Source organism: Propithecus coquereli, unplaced genomic scaffold (assembly GCF_000956105.1).
Source record: "Propithecus coquereli isolate 6110/MARCELLA unplaced genomic scaffold, Pcoq_1.0 Scaffold215, whole genome shotgun sequence".
In the NCBI taxonomy this organism is placed as follows: domain Eukaryota; kingdom Metazoa; phylum Chordata; class Mammalia; order Primates; family Indriidae; genus Propithecus; species Propithecus coquereli.
In genome coordinates, this window is record NW_012146634.1 from 1985013 (window position 1) to 2005574 (window position 20562).

At 42.8% G+C, this 20562-nt stretch overlaps 1 protein-coding gene across 1 annotated transcript in view; it reads left to right on the forward strand.

The window, feature by feature from the left end:
* Positions 1 to 19369, forward strand: part of LOC105810573 (homeodomain-interacting protein kinase 1-like) — a 66708-nt gene extending 47339 nt beyond the window's left edge. The window contains exons 8-17 of the mRNA XM_012644587.1: positions 254 to 409; positions 1306 to 1440; positions 4050 to 4192; positions 4591 to 4770; positions 5262 to 5468; positions 7026 to 7267; positions 8973 to 9103; positions 16704 to 16823; positions 17521 to 17806; positions 18121 to 19369. Coding sequence (XP_012500041.1) covers positions 254 to 409; positions 1306 to 1440; positions 4050 to 4192; positions 4591 to 4770; positions 5262 to 5468; positions 7026 to 7267; positions 8973 to 9103; positions 16704 to 16823; positions 17521 to 17806; positions 18121 to 18941 — 2421 coding nt within the window. The 3' untranslated portion in view covers positions 18942 to 19369. The remainder of the gene's footprint in view (positions 1 to 253; positions 410 to 1305; positions 1441 to 4049; positions 4193 to 4590; positions 4771 to 5261; positions 5469 to 7025; positions 7268 to 8972; positions 9104 to 16703; positions 16824 to 17520; positions 17807 to 18120) is intronic.
* The last annotated feature ends 1193 nt before the right edge of the window (positions 19370 to 20562 follow it).

Consider the following 20562-nt stretch of genomic DNA (forward strand, 5'->3'; position numbering starts at 1 on the left):
ATGGGATGAATGTCATGTTTTAAATTTTGTAGCATAAAAAAAATTTAGAATTCCCTTAAAACCAGCCCTCACTGTATCAAATGTCTTTCCATTTATCAGACCTGTAGGGAACCAAATCTCCCTTTTCTTAACACCCAAGACTTCTATGAATGAAACTTGTCTTAAGTGTCTCTAGAACTAAGACCTGAATAGTGGATTATTTGAACAGAAAAGCTAAAAACAAAAAAATCTAAAACACTACTCCCAGAGCTAGCAAAGCAATTTAACTGTGATGCTGTTTTCAACAGCTGGACTACAAGCAACAACAAAGCATTCTGGATTCCCTGTGAGGATGGATAATGCTGTGCCAATTGTACCCCAGGCACCGGCTGCTCAGCCACTACAGATTCAGTCAGGAGTTCTTACACAGGTAAAAGCTAGCTTGATATTGCCGAAGCACTATTGAGAATCAGATATTTTGTCCTAGAAAATGATACTTGCTTTGACTATAAGATCTTTCTTGGTCATGATTCAGTGGGCTTAAAATGAAATAACTATATGGAACAATATACTCATTCCTAACACTATTGCGACTCTGCCAGTGTCTTCCTTAGACTTGCTCAGATAAATATCCAGACATTGACAAATGGTCTTCTGAGGAAGTTTACTCTAATTTTGTGGGATGAATTTTTTTTAACCTTAGAGCTCTTAAAGATACAGTACACAGGCAACATTTTTATTTTAAAATACAAAGTTCCGCTTTTGCTTCCTTTGTGCCTTTTGCTTACTCTTTTAAATCTGCATCCTGGTTAAGAGGCTGGATCACATCAGGGTGCCTCTTCAAGTATTACATTCCTTCATTTCTTGTGTTTAACCAGGCCATAGAAAGCTTTAAAACTTTATACTTGCTATGGAACATACAACTAAGATAATTGAGAAAATCATGAAATATTTATATATCAACAAATATTACATTTTAGATTCTATATGTAAATATTTGTGGTCCATAGGAAATTCTGAAATCCAAAAATCCTCTTTTGTGAGTAGGAGGAAGGATTCTTAATGTCTTTGTTTCATAGAACTGATGCCCTGAATCTGGCCCAAGAAGGATTCCTGTACTTTTTTGCTTCAGGCCATTGACATTTGACCTAGTGGGCCAATGCTGTACAGAGCTGAAGGGGGAAAGTTGTGTTTGGTACATACATTTTAGGTGATATGAAATTACTGTTTATTGTCGGTAGTAACTTGGGGGGAATGAGAACCCTTCTGAATCCAGATAACCTGCCTTCATGTTTGTTTCACTCACCTGCCTAATCTACGTTTCAGGGAAGCTGTACACCACTAATGGTAGCAACTCTCCACCCTCAAGTAGCCACCATCACACCGCAGTATGCGGTGCCCTTTACTCTGAGCTGCGCAGCCGGCCGGCCGGCGCTGGTTGAACAGACTGCCGCTGTACTGGTAATTCCCCTCACTTGATTGTGTTACTAACGGAGTTTCTTTGGTTTCTTTCTTTTTTTATTTTTTCCTGTTTGTTTTGTTCTGTTTTCTTCTGGTTTTCTCATTTTTCAAAAAAAATTTTTTAGCTTAGTCTTTGCAGAGGGCATGGAAGCATGTGCCATCTTGTGGCTGTGTTCTTGCTACATCTTTAATGTCTCGTTGTTTTCCTCCCCCAACATTTGCTGAAGCACTGTTTGACTCTAATGTTGAGTGTGGCTCTGTAAGAAGCCAGATCCCTTGATTCTTTTTTGCCAGCCTAGTGTGATAAAAGCTCTTGGTGTAGCCTCAGAAGAGCTTCAACACTGTTATCTGCCCTTTTACCCTCTGATCTTTGAGAATGAAGGAAATGGCCTTTAATTTGGCTCTACTACAGGTACCCGGATGGTCAAAGTTTGAACTCCTTGGCAAGTTAGCTTTCTTCTTTTTTTGCTATTTTAAGCTTCTAAAACTTTGGTTTATGTAGAATGCTTAAGATGCTTTTAATTTATTGCTTTATCTGTTGATAGTAACCATCCTCCACGTGAAGGTAGCTCTATTTGCCATTCATGATCAGTGGCAGTTTCTATTTCCCATTTAAGGATGTTCCCTTTTGTATGTAGATCATTTTGTAGATCATTGTTGGTTGAAATTAATGGTGAACTCATTTTAGAGATTTTTGGAGAAATCAATATATTTTACAAATAGGTCTTTATACAAAGGTAAAAATATAGCTGATGAATTATGCAAATAAATATCTTTGTTACTAACAGTGATGGGGAAAAGTTATTGAATATAGCTGTAAGTACAGTAGTATTAGGCTTAGAGATAGGAAAAAACAAACAGGACTTTGAGGTGTATTTCAGGATTCATAAATTTAAGAGTGATATTTTGATGTGTTTTGGTTTATTTGGGGGCATTAGAATTGTTTATTGGATATCCAGCATTTCCTTATTTGAAATTTAAATTTAGGTAAGCATTTGAAAATCTAAAAGATACTATTGGACCCTGATATTTCTCTTTGTCAAAGTAGCTTTAAATTTCTTTCGTTGTTTCTTAAATATTCATGTGAATGAAAACACTTTCAGAAACATACTTTGGGTGGAATTTTTTGGGTTTTTAGTTTAAAAGTCTTTGTCACCTCCAGATTAATTTTCTCATAAGCATAAGATCCGAGTTCATGGGAGTGAGACATATTTCCAACTTGATTGATCTAAGCCGCTGGTTTTAGCTTGCTCACCTATGGTTTCGAGGTTGGAATATTAGTTGACACTTCTCCTTTGCTGCTTTTCTTAAGTTTGCACTAGCTATTTGCTAAGCTTTGCATATTTTTGTTCTTCCTCTGTCAAAACAGTTCGTCGCTTGGAACGCCAGATTTCTGCCTCACGTGGAATGTTATTTCTTGCTTTGTATTAAACTACATGCTTTGTCTTGTGCAGGTGTTGGCTTATGGAAAGACGCATGGTGTGACTTAACATACTTCTTTCATTTTTTGTATTGTTTTGTTTTGTTTTAAATTCTGCTTATGGTAGCAGACGTGTTTGCAGTTTCTCTGCTTTGAAGGCTTCTTGTTTGGAACCGGTATTTGTAACAAGTGGATCTGTTACTTGCAGAAATATTTTTAAAATAGTGTGTTGATGGCCTTGCAATTTGAAATTCAAGAAACAGAACCATATGTATCCAAGCATTATAGGTAATTGTACGCAGAATTCAAGTTTAAAAAGGAAACTTCCAAATCTGTCCCTATTTTTTCAGAAAATGCCACAATTTCTGTAAGAAGTACAGAAAACCTTTGTTGCTCAGTCTATTGCAAATGACATTGCTTGTTAAAAACTACAAATGATGTATTTTCTTGTAATGATTAGTTTTTGTGCTGAAGTGTTTTCTACAAATGATATATAAAACAAATATATTTTATGGAACTATTAAAAACAAAACATGTTTTCTGCATCTATTTCTTAAGTATTTTACTTATTGCCTTATTGTTTAATTCTATCATATGGCTATAAATGATGAAGTTTCTTTCTCTTGCTGGCATAAGCTTTTTTACCAAAGGATTCGGCCTTTGGTCATCCATATCTGGCTCCATTTTCCAAGTACTACCCCTTTAAAAAAGGAACTACTCTTTGTTCTACCCTTTGTTTTATGGGTTGAATTAACCCGATGTCTTATCTCATTGGCAACTCAAATTTTATAGTTCCTATTTTTAATCTCAAGAGAGTCCTCTTAACTCTTTCTAGGGATATATTTTAGAATTGTTGCAAAAACGAAACTCCAGCATTTAACCAGAGCTTGCCTCTGAACTTTGACTCCTTTTCTCTACAGTATAATAGAAACTCTTAACTGCAGGGATCTTCTTTTCTTTAATACCCTGTGGTCAGGTTATGGAGGTCGCCAAGAGAAAGCAGTATGTTTTCTTTCCCCATTCATAAGACTGGTAGCCTTGAGTCCCTCTGACCTTTTTCTTTTAATCTCTGCAAGTTAACAATCTACAAGCAACTTCTTTTAAGATACAATTTTTTCTTTCTTTTAAAACGGAAGAAAAAGCCAAGAATGAGTCAAGTCTGGATCTTTTTGTGTGTGTTTCCTTACAGCAGGCTTGGCCTGGAGGAACTCAGCAAATTCTCCTGCCTTCAACTTGGCAACAGTTGCCTGGGGTAGCTCTACACAACTCTGTCCAACCCACAGCAATGATTCCAGAGGCCATGGGGAGTGGCCAGCAACTAGCAGACTGGAGGCAAGTGCCCTAAGTTACTCTGGGAGATTTGTAAAGGGAGATCCCTTAGGGTACGAGCACTTGATGATATGGAGAGTAAATAGAAAGAAAATAAAGGAAAATTCATCTCCTTTGAAATCCTTTAAGAAAAGAACCCATATCAGGCTAGGAGATAGAGTTAAAAGAAAACTTTAAATATAGGGATTTAATAGGTTCTAAGGTTAGGAATCATTTACTCCAGATTTAAAGAAAATCTTAAGCAATTAGATATCCCTATAGTGAGATCCTAAAGCCTTATAATCCAGGTGCCCTACTTTAAAAATAAAATGCAGCTGAATTTGGTTAATTGCTTTTAATACTTACTTGGTCCTGATTTCCCAGTGGTTTTGGGATTCACTCTTCTCTTTTTGTTGGCGCAGGAATGCCCACTCTCATGGCAACCAGTACAGCACTATCATGCAACAGCCATCCTTGCTGACTAACCACGTGACATTGGCTACTGCTCAGCCCTTGAATGTTGGCGTTGCCCATGTTGTCAGACAACAATCCAGTTCTCTTCCTTCGAAGAAAAATAAGCAATCTGCTCCAGTGTCTTCCAAGTAAGTCTCTGTTAGAGCTGATAGTTAAAAATGTGTGAGATATGTTGCCTGGTATTTGGAGTGTTGTGATATAGACACTTTGGTATGAAATAGCAACTACCTGCCAAATTGAGGAAGAGGCAATCTTTTCATCTGGGCATGCAGACCAGGTGTGCTCAGGTTATGACAGTCCTTTCTCTCTGCTGCCACGCTGAATCCAGGCCTTCTTTATGATGTTTTGATTTTTCTACCCACTTTACAGAGTGAAATTTAACCATAGAGTAAAGGGCTTACAAAAGTAAAATTTCTTTTTATTTTAGTGTTTTCGTCCCTGGAAGCTCTGACCAGAGTGGTTAGTTTGATTTTCACTGGAACTTCTATAGTTAAGTGTATTAGCTTAATGATTAGGTAAAAAAGAATCAAAGAGCAAATTGGAGAGCAGTCTGAGGGAAAGATGTACAGTTTGGGAGGCTAAAGAGTGAACCATCTTTCCTTGTGAACTTTTCCTACAGGTCCTCTCTGGATGTTCTGCCTTCCCAAGTCTATTCTCTGGTTGGGAGTAGTCCCCTCCGCACCACATCTTCTTATAATTCCCTAGTCCCTGTCCAAGATCAGCATCAGCCAATCATCATTCCAGATACTCCCAGCCCTCCTGTGAGTGTCATCACTATCCGAAGTGACACTGATGAGGAAGAAGACAACAAATATAAGCCCAGTAGGTAAGAGAGATGAATGGTTCCTAGGCTCTTTGGTCTTTTGGCTTCAGGCAAGTGGCATAGTTTTGGCTCTGAAAGAAAGGACTAAAAAATATTGTGGAAGCCTTGGATGAATCAGCCAAAATGCCTTCAGTTTTCATAATCAAGCATTGTAAGGTTTTTTTAATAATATTATACATGTTCATCAGTTATATCAGTCTTTCAGATATGTTAGAGAGCAGGTTTATAGTATTAAGTTGATAAGCTTCTAGGGCTTGAAATGCACATTATACTACAGACATGATCCCTGCCTTCAAGGAACTTTATTTTTATGATCCGATAACAGATTTCATAACACAAGCATATAAATGAAGTTAATTGGAATGAGTAGGTAGATAAGAAATTATTTGAAATCTGTGCAATTTCTTAATCTGAAAAGGCCTCATGGGAAGAAGTAGAACTTTAAGTAGGGCTGCCTTCCTTTTCCCTTTTGCTATATGTGGTCTGAAAGCTTAAGAAATTAATTACCAGATTGTTTTCTCTTATCCTAGTACCTTAGTCCAAGTCCTTAACTGAGAAGTTAACTAAAAGGGTGTGGGTAAGTTTAAAAACTGGATACACACTTCTCTCTTAGTATGAACATAATCAATTGCCTTGATTGTTCTATGTTGTATTCTTCACTGGGCTTTTGATGTTAGGCACGTGGAAGAGGGAATAATCCTGCTTTTACCTGAAAAGATAGGATTCATACATGAAAGTAACTTAGGAGACTTTCCAGAGTCATATGTAAGTGATGTTTAAATAAATTTGAAAGAGTAAATTTGGAACGAATTCAGAGCTTACTAGGTCAAAGAGACCGTTTGTAAGATGGTGGACTTGAAAGTAAGTTTTGAAAGTGGTCATTAAACCAATTTAGGAAAGATAAAAAGTAAACCTTCTAGTGTGGAAAAGTGGCAAATCGCGGCAAAAATTATGTGTGAGGCATAACCAGCATGATTACTTTGACAGGAGCCAAGCCTATCAAAAACCAAGGAAAAGCTAAAGTTAGTAAGGTGGGAATCAGTTAGTGAAGGAACCTTTAAAAAGAAAAAGTATGTGGTCAGAAGTTTGATTAGATATAATGAGGAGTCAATAGTCTAGAAGGATGATATAAAAAAAAGTGGTGTTTGAAGAATATTGGTGAAATAACTGAATAGGAATGGCTAAGAGGCAACATGAAGTAGGTGTTAGAGGTGTGGACTCTGGAGTCATTCTGTTCTGGGTATGAATCCTGTCTTCACTACTTATCACTTGTGTGACTCGACACGTTTCTTAATCTCCTTATGCCTCAGTTTTCTCATCTGCAAAATGGGGATAATAGTACCTATTTCACAGGGTTGTTGTAAGGATTCAGTAAGGTGTATGTAGAATACATAGTACCTGATACATAATAAGCACTTAGAAGTTTCCTGCTGCTGTTATTATTATTATTATTATTATTACCATCATTATCATCATTGTTATCATGGGACGACCAGAGACCATCTCAGAAACATTGCTTAAAAGGGCAATTGAATTTTTACGTATTTTTCTTCTCTTCAGCTCTGGCCTGAAGCCGAGGTCTAATGTCATCAGTTATGTCACTGTCAATGATTCTCCAGACTCTGACTCTTCTTTGAGCAGCCCTTATTCCACTGATAATCTGAGTGCTCTCCGGGGCAATAGTGGACCCCTTTTGGAGGGGCCCGGCAGAGTTGTGGCAGATGGCACTGGCACCCGCACCATCATTGTGCCTCCACTGAAAACTCAGCTTGGTGACTGCACTGTAGCAACCCAGGCCTCAGGTGAGTGTGTCTTCACAGCTAGAGTTGAATTCTCCTTTGATGTATATATGCTTAATATTTTGCTATAATCTGCTTATGTTAGTGGTAGAGACCAGTGGGCATAGATATTCTTAAAGCGTACTTAATTCAGAAATCATTTCCCTGCTGTGTGAAATTATTTTTGGCTATCAGTTTATCTTCCTATATTTATTTTCCTTGGATTAATATAAAAATGACATTTTAGTCTCAGAAACACATTCCATCTAGATGTGGACAGGACTTGATAGTATTAAAAATGACTGTAAAAGTGTTTTAGAAAACAGCTATGTCCTTTAGATTTTTTTCTTTCTCAATGTCATAGCAATGATGCTTTTGTTGGTTTTATTATCAACCTAATTACCTTCCTCTTTTTTGCTCTGTTAGATACTGGGTTTAGGCTCTCTGGTTCAGTTACTGTGTTAGTTGAGTAATAGTAGCTACAGTAACAAATCCCAGATTTCTGTGGCTTAACACAATAGAACTTTACTTCTTGCTCATATAACTTCCCAGGGCAAGTGTTCCTGGTTAGTAGGCCTTCAATGAGTTAGGACCAGAGCCTTGAGCATCCAGATCCTAACCTGAACTGGGTTAGGATCTATTCCTCTAAGAGGCAGAGGGATGGGTGGCTGACTTCTGACAGCACTCATTGCCAGCCCGGGGGATTCTGTGCTGTAGCAATCCAGAAACTACAAGACAGGACCTAAATAGTCAGAAGGAGAAAGAAAGTTTGGAGGAGGCACACACATTTCTTAACCTCTTTAGCTTGGAAATGTGAACACTCTCACATGGCCCCACTTAGATGCAAGGGGCTGAGGAAATGTGGTCTTATCTAGGCAGCTGCTTCTCAGTGGCAACTTTACACCAAGGAAGAGGAGCATGAATTTTGCTGTCAGCGTAGCCATCTGTGCCATCCTTGCATAAATAATGTTTTATTATGGATTATGTTACTGCCATAGGCATAATAAACAGGTTCCGACTTGAAGATACTGTGTTAAGCCTCAATGTGACTCTTCTCAGAAGTAAACAACAGTCCCACTGCAGACAAGGGAGAACTTCCCGATGCAAGGCTACTGAATAGAATTATTAGGACCTCTGTCCACTCTTGGGTCCAAAGAATATAGGCTCTCCAAGTCACTGAATAAATGCTGCAGTTTTCCTCTTGGGAACACAGAAGGAAGCAAGATTTTGTATTCAACTGTCCTATAATGTCTTAGAATTTGAAGAGAGTAAGTGCCCACCGGGATAGAATCTTGCATGTCTTTAAACACTTTTGACACTTAAATATCCTAAAAATTACCAATATCTTTATGAGCGTCACATTGTCATTTCTGTACTTGTTTAATCCCTTCCTACATCAAACTGTAGGCTCCTTGGTGGTAAGGACTGTGTCTTACTTATGTTTGTATTTCTAGTTAATTCCTTGTACATAAGAGGAGATTAGGTAATATTTATTCAAGTCAACCTTTTGAAGATCCTTTGTGGAGTTTCGTGCCAAGAAAGAAAAGAAATTGGTGATACAGTTTCTGTTGTTCTGGTGTAAATGGAATTGAGGAAGTAAGGTACACGTGAGACCTTAACTCTTGTAAACTACTACAAATGTGGACTGATTAATATACCATCTGAGGTTAGCTCAGTGATACTGAGCAGATATCTGTGCATCACTAACTGAGCCCTGACCCTTTTTTAGGTCTCCTGAGCAATAAGACCAAGCCAGTGGCCTCAGTGAGTGGGCAGTCATCTGGATGCTGCATCACCCCCACAGGGTATCGAGCTCAACGCGGGGGGACCAGTGCGGCACAGCCACTCAACCTTAGCCAGGTAAGCGCTAGGGGCTGCTGCCTTCTGTTTGGGTCTCCCCCTGTTGTTACTCTCTGGAGAACCCTGCTTCTGGCTGGACTGCTGAATAAAGCCAAATGAAGCCCCTTTTGTGTCAAACAATTTGATGTTCTATGGCCTGCGTCGTATCTGCACGTGCGGTGTCTCTTCATTCACTCTGCGTGTTCAGGATGTACCGTCCAGATTTTCCATCAGCCCTCCATAGTATATCTGGAAGATTAGAGAAATGCCTGGAATTTAGAAAGAATCCAGGATGCTTTAGGCGTGCCTGTTTCTGTACCACCACATGCTTTGAGACCAGATTCTTTTCCTTTATCTCCCAGGCCATAAATAACCTGAACCTAACACTGTTTACTTAAGTCAAGAGACAGTGAAAAGCTATTTGACCATTTATTCAACTGGTTCCTGTCCTGCCTGTTGCTAGAGTCTTGGATTTGGGGGGGATCCCCCTTCACCACCCATCTGGTCTGATGGGGTGGTGAGGGTCATTTTATTCCATTTGTGTTCACTCTTTCCTCAGCTAAAATTCTGGTGCTTGTATGTCTACCAGTAGTGAGAAAGTGTCCACGTGAGGGTGTAACTGTGTGTGAGAGAGTGCGCACATGCAAGTGCAGATGTAAGTGCATGTGTTTTAGGCTCCACGTTTCAAAAGGGATATGAAGAACTCAGAGGAGAGCAAAAGAAAACAATGGAAAGAAAGAAAGGTTAGGAAAAATTCAGATTCACTGATGCCAGAATAGGGTGATTGGAGTCAATGTTATTAACTTGCACAAGTGGGGAACCCTATGAACCATTCGTTCTCTCCCTTCCTCTGTTGTACTTAAGAGCAAACTGCTGTTAACCTGAACTGGGTTAGGATCTATTCCACTAAGAGGCAGAGGGATGGGTGGCTGACTTCTGACAGCACTCATTGCCAGTCTGGGTATTCTGTGCTGTAGCAGTCCAGAAACAGTACAAGTCAGGACCTCAACTCTTACCTTGGCCTTTGGTGTCCTGAGCCAGAGTGACCTCAAGATTCTTCACTCCCTTCTTCCTCCTTCCAGAACCAGCAGTCATCGGCAGCTCCAACCTCGCAGGAGAGAAGCAGCAACCCTGCCCCACGCAGGCAGCAGGCGTTTGTGGCCCCACTCTCCCAAGCTCCCTACGCTTTCCAGCATGGCAGCCCACTACACTCGACGGGGCACCCACATCTGGCCCCAGCCCCTGCTCACCTGCCAAGCCAGGCTCATCTGTATACGTATGCTGCCCCCACCTCTGCTGCTGCATTGGGCTCCACCAGTTCCATTGCTCATCTTTTCTCCCCCCAGGGCTCCTCAAGGCACGCTGCAGCCTATACCACTCACCCTAGCACTCTGGTGCACCAGGTCCCTGTCAGTGTTGGGACCAGCCTCCTTACTTCTGCCAGTGTGGCCCCTGCTCAATACCAACACCAGTTTGCCACCCAGTCCTACATTGGGTCTTCCCGAGGCTCAACAATTTACACTGGATACCCGCTGAGTCCTACCAAGATCAGCCAGTATTCCTACTTGTAGTTGATGAGCGTGAGGGAGGAGGAGTCATGGCTGCCTGCTCTTGGCCTACTCCTGAATTCTTAATAATGGGCTATGGTGAGCTCCTCCCTTACCTTCTCTTCAAACTTCTTAGCCAGCAACTTGTTCTGCAGGGGCCCACTGAAGCAGAAAGTTTTTCTCTGGGGGAACCTGTCTCAGTGTTGACTGCATTGTTGTAGTCTCCCAAAGTTTGCTCTATTTTAAAATTCTTTATTTTTGTGACAGCATTTTTGGTATTTGGAAGAGTTCAGATGCCCATCTTCTGCAGTTACCAAGGAAGAGAGATCACACTGAAGTTACCCTTTGAAAAAATATTTTGTCTCTCTGACTTGATTTCTAGAAATGCTTTTAAAAACATGTGAAGCCCCTCTTTATTTAACTTTGTTTTATTGTGATTGCTGATCAAAGGAAAAATGCTGATAGAGGGATTTAAATCTGGTAACAAGTGAGAAAAGAAAAATCATTACTTTTTGTTTGTTTAAAAACTGAGACTTATTTGCCTATTTCGTTTTAAACTCAGCTTATGTAAGTCTATTTTAATATCAGGCATTTCTCCTCAAAATTTCATCTTTGTTCACGGGACATGTAAACTTAGTGTTTTAGTTTTGTTTTTATGTCACATTATACTTAATGGGCAATTGTTATTTTTGCAAAACTGATTACATATTACTCCGTATTACTATTGGGATTCTCTCAGTTGCTTCTGCGTTTATTATAAAGTGGCGTTAAAAAGGCAGCTCACCATTTGCTGGTAACTTAAAGTGAGAGAATCCATACCTATCGTGAAAGCACCACATATTCTTTTTAAATGAGGCACCGTGAATTATTTTTTAAATTATTTTTTAAAAGTCCTCTCTCTGATTCAGCTTAAATTTTATTGTTGGAAAAGCCATTAAGGTGATTATTGTATGGTGGTGGTGGTGGTTTTATTATATGCAAAATCTCTATTATGAGATACTAGCAGTGATGAGCCTTGCCTAAAGGTTGTTGGCATTGATGAGCTTTGCCTAAAGATTAGTATGAATTTTAAGTAATACACCTCTGTGTTTTCTTTGTCTCTCCCTTCTGTTTTATGTGATTTGTTTGGGGAGAAAGCTAAAAAGTCTGAAACCAGATAAGAACGTTCTTGTGTATAGCTTTTATACCTTAAAGTAGCTTCCTTTGTATGCCAGCAGCAAATTGAATGCTCTCTTATTAAGACTTATATAATAAGTGCATGTAGGAATTGCAAAAAATATTTTAAAAATTTATTACTGAATTTAAAAATATTTTAGAAGTTTTGTAATGGTGGTGTTTTAATATTTTGCATAATTAAATATGTACATATTGATTAGAAAAATATAACAAGCAATTTTTCCTGCTAACCCAAAATGTTATTTGTAATCAAATGTGTAGTGATTACACTTGAATTGTGTATTTAGTGTGTATCTGATCCTCCAGTGTTACCCCGGAGATGGAATCTATGTCTCCGTTGTATTTAAACCAAAATGAACTGATACTTGTTGGAATGTATGTGAACTAATTGCAATTATATTAGAGCATATTACTGTAGTGCTGAATGAGCAGGGGCATTGCCTGCGAGGAGAGGAGACCCTTGGAATTGTTTTGCACAGGTGTGTCTGGTGAGGAGTTGTTCAGTGTGTGTCTCTTCCCTTTCTCCTTCCTTCCCTTATTGTAGTGCCTTATATGATAACGTAGTGGTTTATAGAGTTTACAGTGAGCTTGCCTTAGGATGGACCAGCAAGCCCCCATGGACTCTAAGCTGTTCACTGGGATTTATCAGAACAGGATTAGTAGCTGTGTTGTGTAAATGCATTGTTCTCAGTTTCCCTGCTGACATCAAAAAGTAAAAACAGCAGCTTTTCTCCATCACCATCACCTCTGCCCCTTTCCATTTTGGATTCTCAGCTGAGTTCTCACAGAAGCATTTTTCCTATGTGGCTCTCTCACTGTGCGTTGCTACCTTGCTTCTGTGAGAATTCAGGAAGCAGGTGAGAGGAGTCAAGCCAATATTAAATATACATTTTCTTTTTTTTAAAGTATGTGCAATCGTTTTTAGAATGAGATATTTTTTTTTCCTTTTCCCATGTGGCAGTCCTTCCTGCAAATAGTTGACATTCCTAGTAAAATAGTTGCTTGTTGAAAAAGAAAAGCATATAACAGATGTGTTTATACCAAAGAGCCTGTTGTATTGCTTACCATGTTCCCATGCTATGAGGAGGAGTTTTGTTGTGCCACTGGTGACAAGGAACTCACAGAAAGGTTTATTAGCCGGTGAAGAATATCAAGAAGGAACCAAAGCCTGTTGAATCATAGGGGCTTTTAAGGTTTCTTTTAAACAACTTGTATATTCTTGGGGCCCTTCAAGCTGTGAAATTGTCCTTGTATTCTCAGCTCCTGCATGGATCTGGGTCAAGTAGAAGGTACTAGGGATGGGGACATTCCTGCCCATAAAGGATTTGGAGGAAGAAGGTTAACCCTAAGATACAGATGTGTTCCATCTGAATTGAAAATCATATATTTGAGAGATAATTCTAGGAGTGGTTCTGTATAGAGATGGTGTCAAGGAGGTGCAGGATGGAGATGGGAGATTTCTGGAGCCTGGTCAGCAAGCTCTGTACCGGGTTGAACACCGAGGAGCTGTCAAAGTATTTGGAGATTCTTTATTGTAAGGAGTAAGGGCTTCCAAGATGGGGCAGGTAGTCAGTACAGCCTACCAGGAACATGTGTTTTCTGTATTTTTTTCATCATTATATTGAGTTGTGTTTTCAGCACTATATTGGTCAAGACAGCCAAGCAATTTGTATAGTTTCTGTCACTAGTGTTATACAGTTTTCTGGTCAGTGTGTGTGGTCTCTGTGTCTCCTTTTTGCCAAGCACATTCTGATATTCTTGTTCAAACACAGGTCTAATTTCTAATGGAAACATTTTTTGTTCCTTATGTTTCCTCTACAAGGGATAAGATTTGTTGTTTTTTAAAGAAATGAGATGCAGAAAAACAAAACAAAACCCCACTCCTGCCCCCCAGTCCAATAAGTAGATACCATTTAAGATAGGAGTCTAAATCCATGGGAAAAGATAATACAAGAGCTTGCATCATTACCTTAATCGCCTGACTAGCAGTGTGTGGCTTTAAAAACTTTAGAGATTTTCAGTCTTACTCTGCAAACTGGCATTTCAGATTTACCAAGATAAACACCCACCTGTGTCTGCTGAATGTGTATGTGCTCGATGTGGCTTTAGATTCTGTCCCTGAGGCTTAACACTGCTGGCCCTGACAGCATGGGGTAAGCCCCATGAATTTAGCAGACAGCTGGCCGGAGTCACAGTGGCCTGACCTCAAACCAGCTTAAGGCTTTAAGTCCTCTCTCAGAACTTGCATTTCCAGCTTCTCCCCTTCCGGGTGAGAGAGGAAATGGGGAAGGGTTAAGTATAGCCACTCTAGGCTCATCCGAACACTTGATCACTCCAGAGTTTTTAATAGCTCCCAAGAGGTGATAACACTCTCAGTGCTCAGCTGAAATACCAACCCCAGGAATAATAACTCATTTCAAACTGTTCTGGCCATTCTGAGCCTGTTTTTGTGATTGCTCATCCATCGTCCTCTGCTAGAGGGGCTAAACTTGACTGCCCTTAGCCAGGCAAGCACAGTAATGTGTGTTTTATTCAGCATTATTATGCAAAAATCCACTAGTTGAGATGGGTTGTTTTAGGATAGGAAATGAAATTGCCTCTCAGTGACAGGAATGGCCTGAGCCTGCTTCCTATTTTGATTTTCTTTTTAAACTGATGGATGGTGCAGCATGTCTTACATGGTTGTTTGTTGCTAAACTTTATATAATGTGTGGTTTCAATTCAGCCTGAAAAATAATCTCACTACATGTAGCAGTATATTATATGTACATTTCTGTAATGTTAGTATTTCTGCTTTGAATCCTTGATATTGCAATGGAATTCCTACTTTATTAAATGTATTTGATATGCTAGTTATTGTGTGTGATTTAAACATTTTTTTGCTTTCTCCTTTTTCTGGTTGTGCGCTTTCATTTACAACAAGCCTCTAGAAACAGATAGTTTCTGAGAATTACTGAGCTATGTTTGTAATGCAGATGTACTTAGGGAGTATGTAAAATAATCATTTTAACAAAAGAAATAGATATTTAAAATTTAATACTAACTATGGGAAAAGGGTCCATTGTGTAAAACATAGTTTATCTTTGGATTCAATGTTTGTCTTTGGTTTTACAAAGTAGCTTGTATTTTCAGTATTTTCTACATAATATGGTAAAATGTAGAGCAATTGCAATGCATCAATAAAATGGGTAAATTTTCTGATTCACGTGGCTGTTTTTGACTTCTGTTATGGGGTACAAAAGAGATCATCAGATGACATCTTTGGAGTGGCTAACCACCCTGCATTTGAACATCAGTAGAATATTAATTTCTTTCTTCATGCAAATATCCATAATGGAAATGAATAGGGTTTTTGTAGGGTTTTTGTACTTCACAAAAATGTAGTGTCTATGGCCCTCTACTTTAAGATTGTCTGGATCTGACCCTTTGAAAGAGGTAGGAAACTTCTGAGACAGGATAATTAAACTTTGTTTCCTAGCATATTTCACCAAACATCTAAAAGTAGCAGAATGAAAATAAGAATCACCACAGGAAGATGCTATTTTTTCCCTCCTTTCAAGTTGTACCTTTAGAGCAGTGCACAGGCAGAGCACCTCTGATCAGGTTTCTCTTCATTCTAAAGTGAATAAAATTTCTCCCTATAAAGAAACAGGGGTTTGTCTAGATTATTCACTGCAAGTCTCTGAATAAATGCTGTATTTGTTGGACTTTTTTTGACACATGTGTTTTAGGACAAGTCTACCTTATAGTGGCTATTAATTCATTTTGGGCTCCTGCAGTCTTAGTTGGGATATAGAAATGAGAAATACCTAGAAATACCCTTTTGGACCATAACTAGGAGTAATGATCAATAATCTGTTTTCTCCCAGTAGTAGGGAGGTCAGAATACTTTTATTTTGATTTAGACTGCAACATACATATATATTTTAATTTTTTTCCTAAAAAGCTAAATGTAAACTAGTGTGAACTTGCTGAACACTCCTCAGTTTTGGTAAGAGAATAACTTGGCCACTTTCAGACAAATGGCTCTGCTGTCAGTCTCATTTCCAGGTAATTAAGAGTTACTTTTACTAACTTCTCAATGACCTGTTTTTTACCTCAGTTATATTCTCTTCTTTGGGCTAAATCAGAGAGATTGGCATAGTCCCCAAAGTAGTAATTAGGTCGTCTGTGGGGAAATCTGCATTTTAGTGATGAAAACCCCTGTAAATTCAATCTACTTGGCTTGCTTTGTGGAAAATATTCCACATACGGGTGAAGGAAGTCTAAGCCTTGGTTTCTCTATTAATCATGAGAGATGACACCAGATGCTTAGCACAAGGTGGCGCCAATGAGCTACAGAAGTTAGACTTAACCACTGTAGCCTTTTTTTCCTGCTTTCTCCTCTCCAACCTCATTTACTCTGCTTCCAGCTTCCACTAAACAAGGCAGAAAACAATCCATCCTGTTACTGCTGGGAACGGGAAGGATCGATGAAGGATGTCAGTTTCCTAAGAAGTCAACATTGGAAGCATTCTCCTAAATCAAGGGATAGAGTTTGCTGAGTTTTCTCTGGGGTCTCTGCTTCCTGCAGCCAGCTCCTTTCCCTGGATGACTGCCCAGAAGGCCTCTGCCTTCGGGTTTCCATCTCTTTCCCCTCCAGGGGAGCCTACAGCCTAGGCGGGAGGTGGTTAAGGCTTCTGGCTGCTGTGCAATGGGGCCATCTGTGTTTGATCAATCCGGGCGGAAAGGAGGGGGCGGGGGTTGTAAAGAGACCGTGAAAGCATTCCAGAGTAGTGAGAGAGACCCAGAGATCAGAAAGAGAAGGCGCCGCCCCCTCCCCGCCTCCAAAGCCAACCGGCGGGCTTGAGGGGAAGAGGCCGACTGCACACGCGTTCCACTCTGGCCCCACTCTCCAGGCTGCCATGGGGCCCAGCACTCCTCTCCTCGTCCTGTTCCTTTTGTCATGGTCCGGACCCCTTCAAGGACAGCAGCACCACCTTGTGGAGTACATGGAACGCCGACTAGCTGCCTTAGAGGTGAGGGACTCTTTTCCGGCCCAGCCTGGAAGGATTCCACATCTTCTGTTGGTTCAACCGGTTTGTCAAGGGTCTGGGGATGACAAGGTAGGGCTGTGTAAGAACCTACAGAAAATTCTGTCTTTTAATGGGAGGATCCTCAAAATTATAAGCCTTCCTCTCTCCCCACATAGAACAATTCCAAAGCAAGTAGACCTTTGTATTTTACCCCTAGGATGAGGTGGGAGAAGGGCACAGAATGAAAACGAGAGCCAAGATTGTGGGGATGCATCTCAGGAGGAGTTGGTGATTCTGTTGAAGTTGCAGGTTCCCAGAGAATCTGCAGCTGCCTGCTTTTCAACAGTCTGAGGTCTGTAGTGCCTTAATTCCCTAGAGCAGAATTGCATAATGGAGCAGAGACCCCTTCCCGCCTTCAAGCACTTAGACCTCCCTGGAGGCTCATTGGACTCAGTGGCCCTGCTCACGGAGAACACAGGTTGGAGACAGGGAGTAGGGCAGGGGCCTAGGTGAATCTGAGCCGGGCTCTTTGCACATGTAGCACCTCTGAACATCTGGTTTCCTTTTCTGTGAGAGTAGAAGGGGATATTGAAGCCTGGCTGAGTTTGCTTTTTTTCCCATTCCCGACTCCCTGGTTGGGCCTCTCCCTGCCTGGGAGTTGTAACCCTGCAGCCTCCCTCCCGGGCCCCCATCCCTTCAGGAACGGCTGGCCCAGTGCCAGGACCAGAGTAGCCGGCATGCGGCGGAGCTGCGGGACTTCAAGAACAAGATGCTGCCACTGCTGGAGGTGGCAGAGAAGGAGCGGGAGGCACTCAGAACTGAGGCTGACACCATCTCAGGGAGAGTAGACCGACTGGAGCGGGAGGTTGACTATCTGGAGACCCAGAACCCAGCTCTACCCTGTGTAGAGTTTGATGAAAAGGTGACTGGTGGGCCTGGGACCAAAAGCAAGGGCAGAAGAAATGAGAAGTACGATATGGTGACAGGTAAGTGATCTGAAAGCAGGCCCCTAACACTCTCAGAACCTGTATTCTTCCTTGTTCTTTTTCTCTCTGTCCTGGTCCACTGTGGCTCTATCTTCTGAGATCTATATTAAGGAAATCTCTGGTCCATTAAGGAGAGTTTCTGGAGACCCAGGTCCCTGTGGTGTCCTCTCTTTCTCAATTCTCCATGAGAGTAGAGGCATCTGCTGAGCAAATGCCCATTGTTCTCTAAATAGTCCACCCTGGGGGAGTTCCTGCTGTAGGCATCTAACCCTGTCTCTATTTCCTTTTCCTGTGTTTTTCTCCTTCCCCACCAGACTGTGGCTACACAATCTCTCAGGTAAGATCAATGAAGATTCTGAAGCGATTCGGTGGTCCAGCTGGTCTGTGGACCAAGGATCCATTGGGGCCAACAGAGAAGATCTACGTGTTAGATGGGACACAGAATGACACAGCCTTTGTCTTCCCAAGGCTGCGGGACTTCACCCTTGCCATGGCTGCCCGGAAAGCTTCCCGAGTCCGGGTGCCCTTCCCCTGGGTAGGCACAGGGCAGCTGGTGTACGGTGGCTTTCTTTACTATGCCCGGAGGCCTCCCGGAGGACCTGGAGGGGGTGGGGAGTTGGAGAACACTTTGCAGCTCATCAAATTCCACCTTGCAAACCGAACAGTGGTGGACAGCTCAGTATTCCCAGCAGAGGGGCTGATCCCCCCGTATGGCCTGACAACAGACACGTACATTGACCTGGCAGCTGATGAGGAAGGCCTTTGGGCTGTCTACGCCACCCAAGAGGATGACAGGCACTTGTGTCTGGCCAAGTTAGATCCACAGACACTGGACACAGAGCAGCAGTGGGACACACCATGTCCCAGAGAGAATGCCGAGGCGGCCTTCGTCATCTGTGGGACCCTGTATGTTGTCTATAACACCCGCCCTGCCAGTCGGGCCCGCATCCAGTGCTCCTTTGATGCTAGTGGCACCCTCACCCCTGAACGGGCAGCACTCCCTTATTTTCCGCGCCGCTACGGTGCCCATGCCAGCCTCCGCTATAACCCCCGAGAGCGCCAGCTTTATGCTTGGGATGATGGCTACCAGATTGTCTATAAGCTGGAGATGAGGAAGAAAGAGGAGGAGGTTTGAGGAGCCAGCCTTGTGTTTGGAATCTCTCTCACCCCTGTACATTTATACTCCCACCCCTGCTCCTCATTCTTCAAATGTGGGCAAGTTGCAGCTCAAATCCCCTGTTTTTTAGCCAGTGGCAACCAAATTCTCATAGCCCCTTAATTTCATATGGAACTCCCGACCTTGAGTAATCCTTTTAGAGCAAAGAGTAAAAACTCCAAATGTTCATTCTTCTCTCCTGCCCCATGTTAACAAATTTTAGGCCAAAGATGACTCAGACCCAGAGCTCTAACCCTCGTATGGGGGCAACCCCATGGAGCAGACGAGCATGTTCTTGCCCTCAGTGTGACTTAGGGGAGAGAAGACTACTCCCTACTCCTCCCTGCAATGTCCTGAAGAATGGGACTTTCTCCACGTCGTTTTGTATTGCAACATTTTGCATTAAAAGGAAAACACACTACTCCTCTCCTGTGTTTGTTTGGGACAGCCCAGGGATCAAATTTCTCCCTGTTACCCTCCCCTTTCTTCCTCCCGTCACATCCCCACGCCTTAAGCCACTTTAGGGACTTGGCTGGGCTCCCTTTGCTGAGGGAGATTTTACTGCTAGGCGCCCTGGAAGTGGCTGAATCTTGCCACTTCAGGAGACTGGACGAAAGGCCTCCTGCCACACCCACTGTCGTCTACAGCCACAGCCCCAGAACCTCAATGACACCGTGCCTCTGGCCATGAGACTGTAGGGCCCCGGGGTAGAGCTTCCAATTCCAATTCTTAGCAGGTTTGGAGGCAGAAAATGGATATTAATTCCGTTGAAGTCTAGTGTGGAAACCAGAGCCCTAAATGCATGTGTTTTCAGTAAGAACTTGTCTCACCTCTGCAGTGGACTCTGTCCCCCGCTCCCACCCCGGCGGGTTGCACAATCGCTCTTGTCTGAACCGCTCTGGTTTTCCTGCTGCCACAGCGTCTGCGGTTTGGGCAGGGAGGAGGGGCAGTAACCGTGTCCCAGATGTCGGTCTTGCCCCACTTTCCTGTCCGCCCGCGCCATCCCGCCCTGCCCACCCCGGTCCTGAGCCGGCCGAGTCTGTCCAGAACTCCTGGAAACCAGCCCTTTCCGGACCCGCGCCCTGGTCCCTGCGGAAGCCGGCTGGGGCGGGCAGGAGGAGGGCGGGGGGTTTGGGCCGTGGCCGCTGGGAACCCGCCGCTTTCCGCACCGGCCCGCACCGCGGCCTCGTCCCGGCGCTCAGGAGCAGGCCGGCCGAGGGAAGGCCGCTCTCGCACGAAGCGGTTCACCTCGGGCGGCCCCGGAGTCCTCCCGGCGGGGGAGGGGGGGGAGCGCGGCCCTGCTTCCCGCCCGGGCCCCGTGAGCCTCCCTTCGTCGCCCCTGCTGCGGCACAGCAGCTCCCGGCGCAGGCTGGCGGGGAAGGCGAAGAAAGGCCGCGCGCGGCGACGGCGCTTCTGCAGGGAGCCCGAGGCGGGCGGGGGCTCGCGCCCGTTCCACGCTCCCCTACTGTGGGGCCGGCAACGGTGACGACCGCCCGGCAGCTGCCGAGGGGTCTGCCCACGGGACATGTGGCTCCCGCGCGGGCCTGCGCCCCGGGGTGCGCAGCAGGGAGCAGCGCTCGTGCGGGCGGGAGAGCGCGTC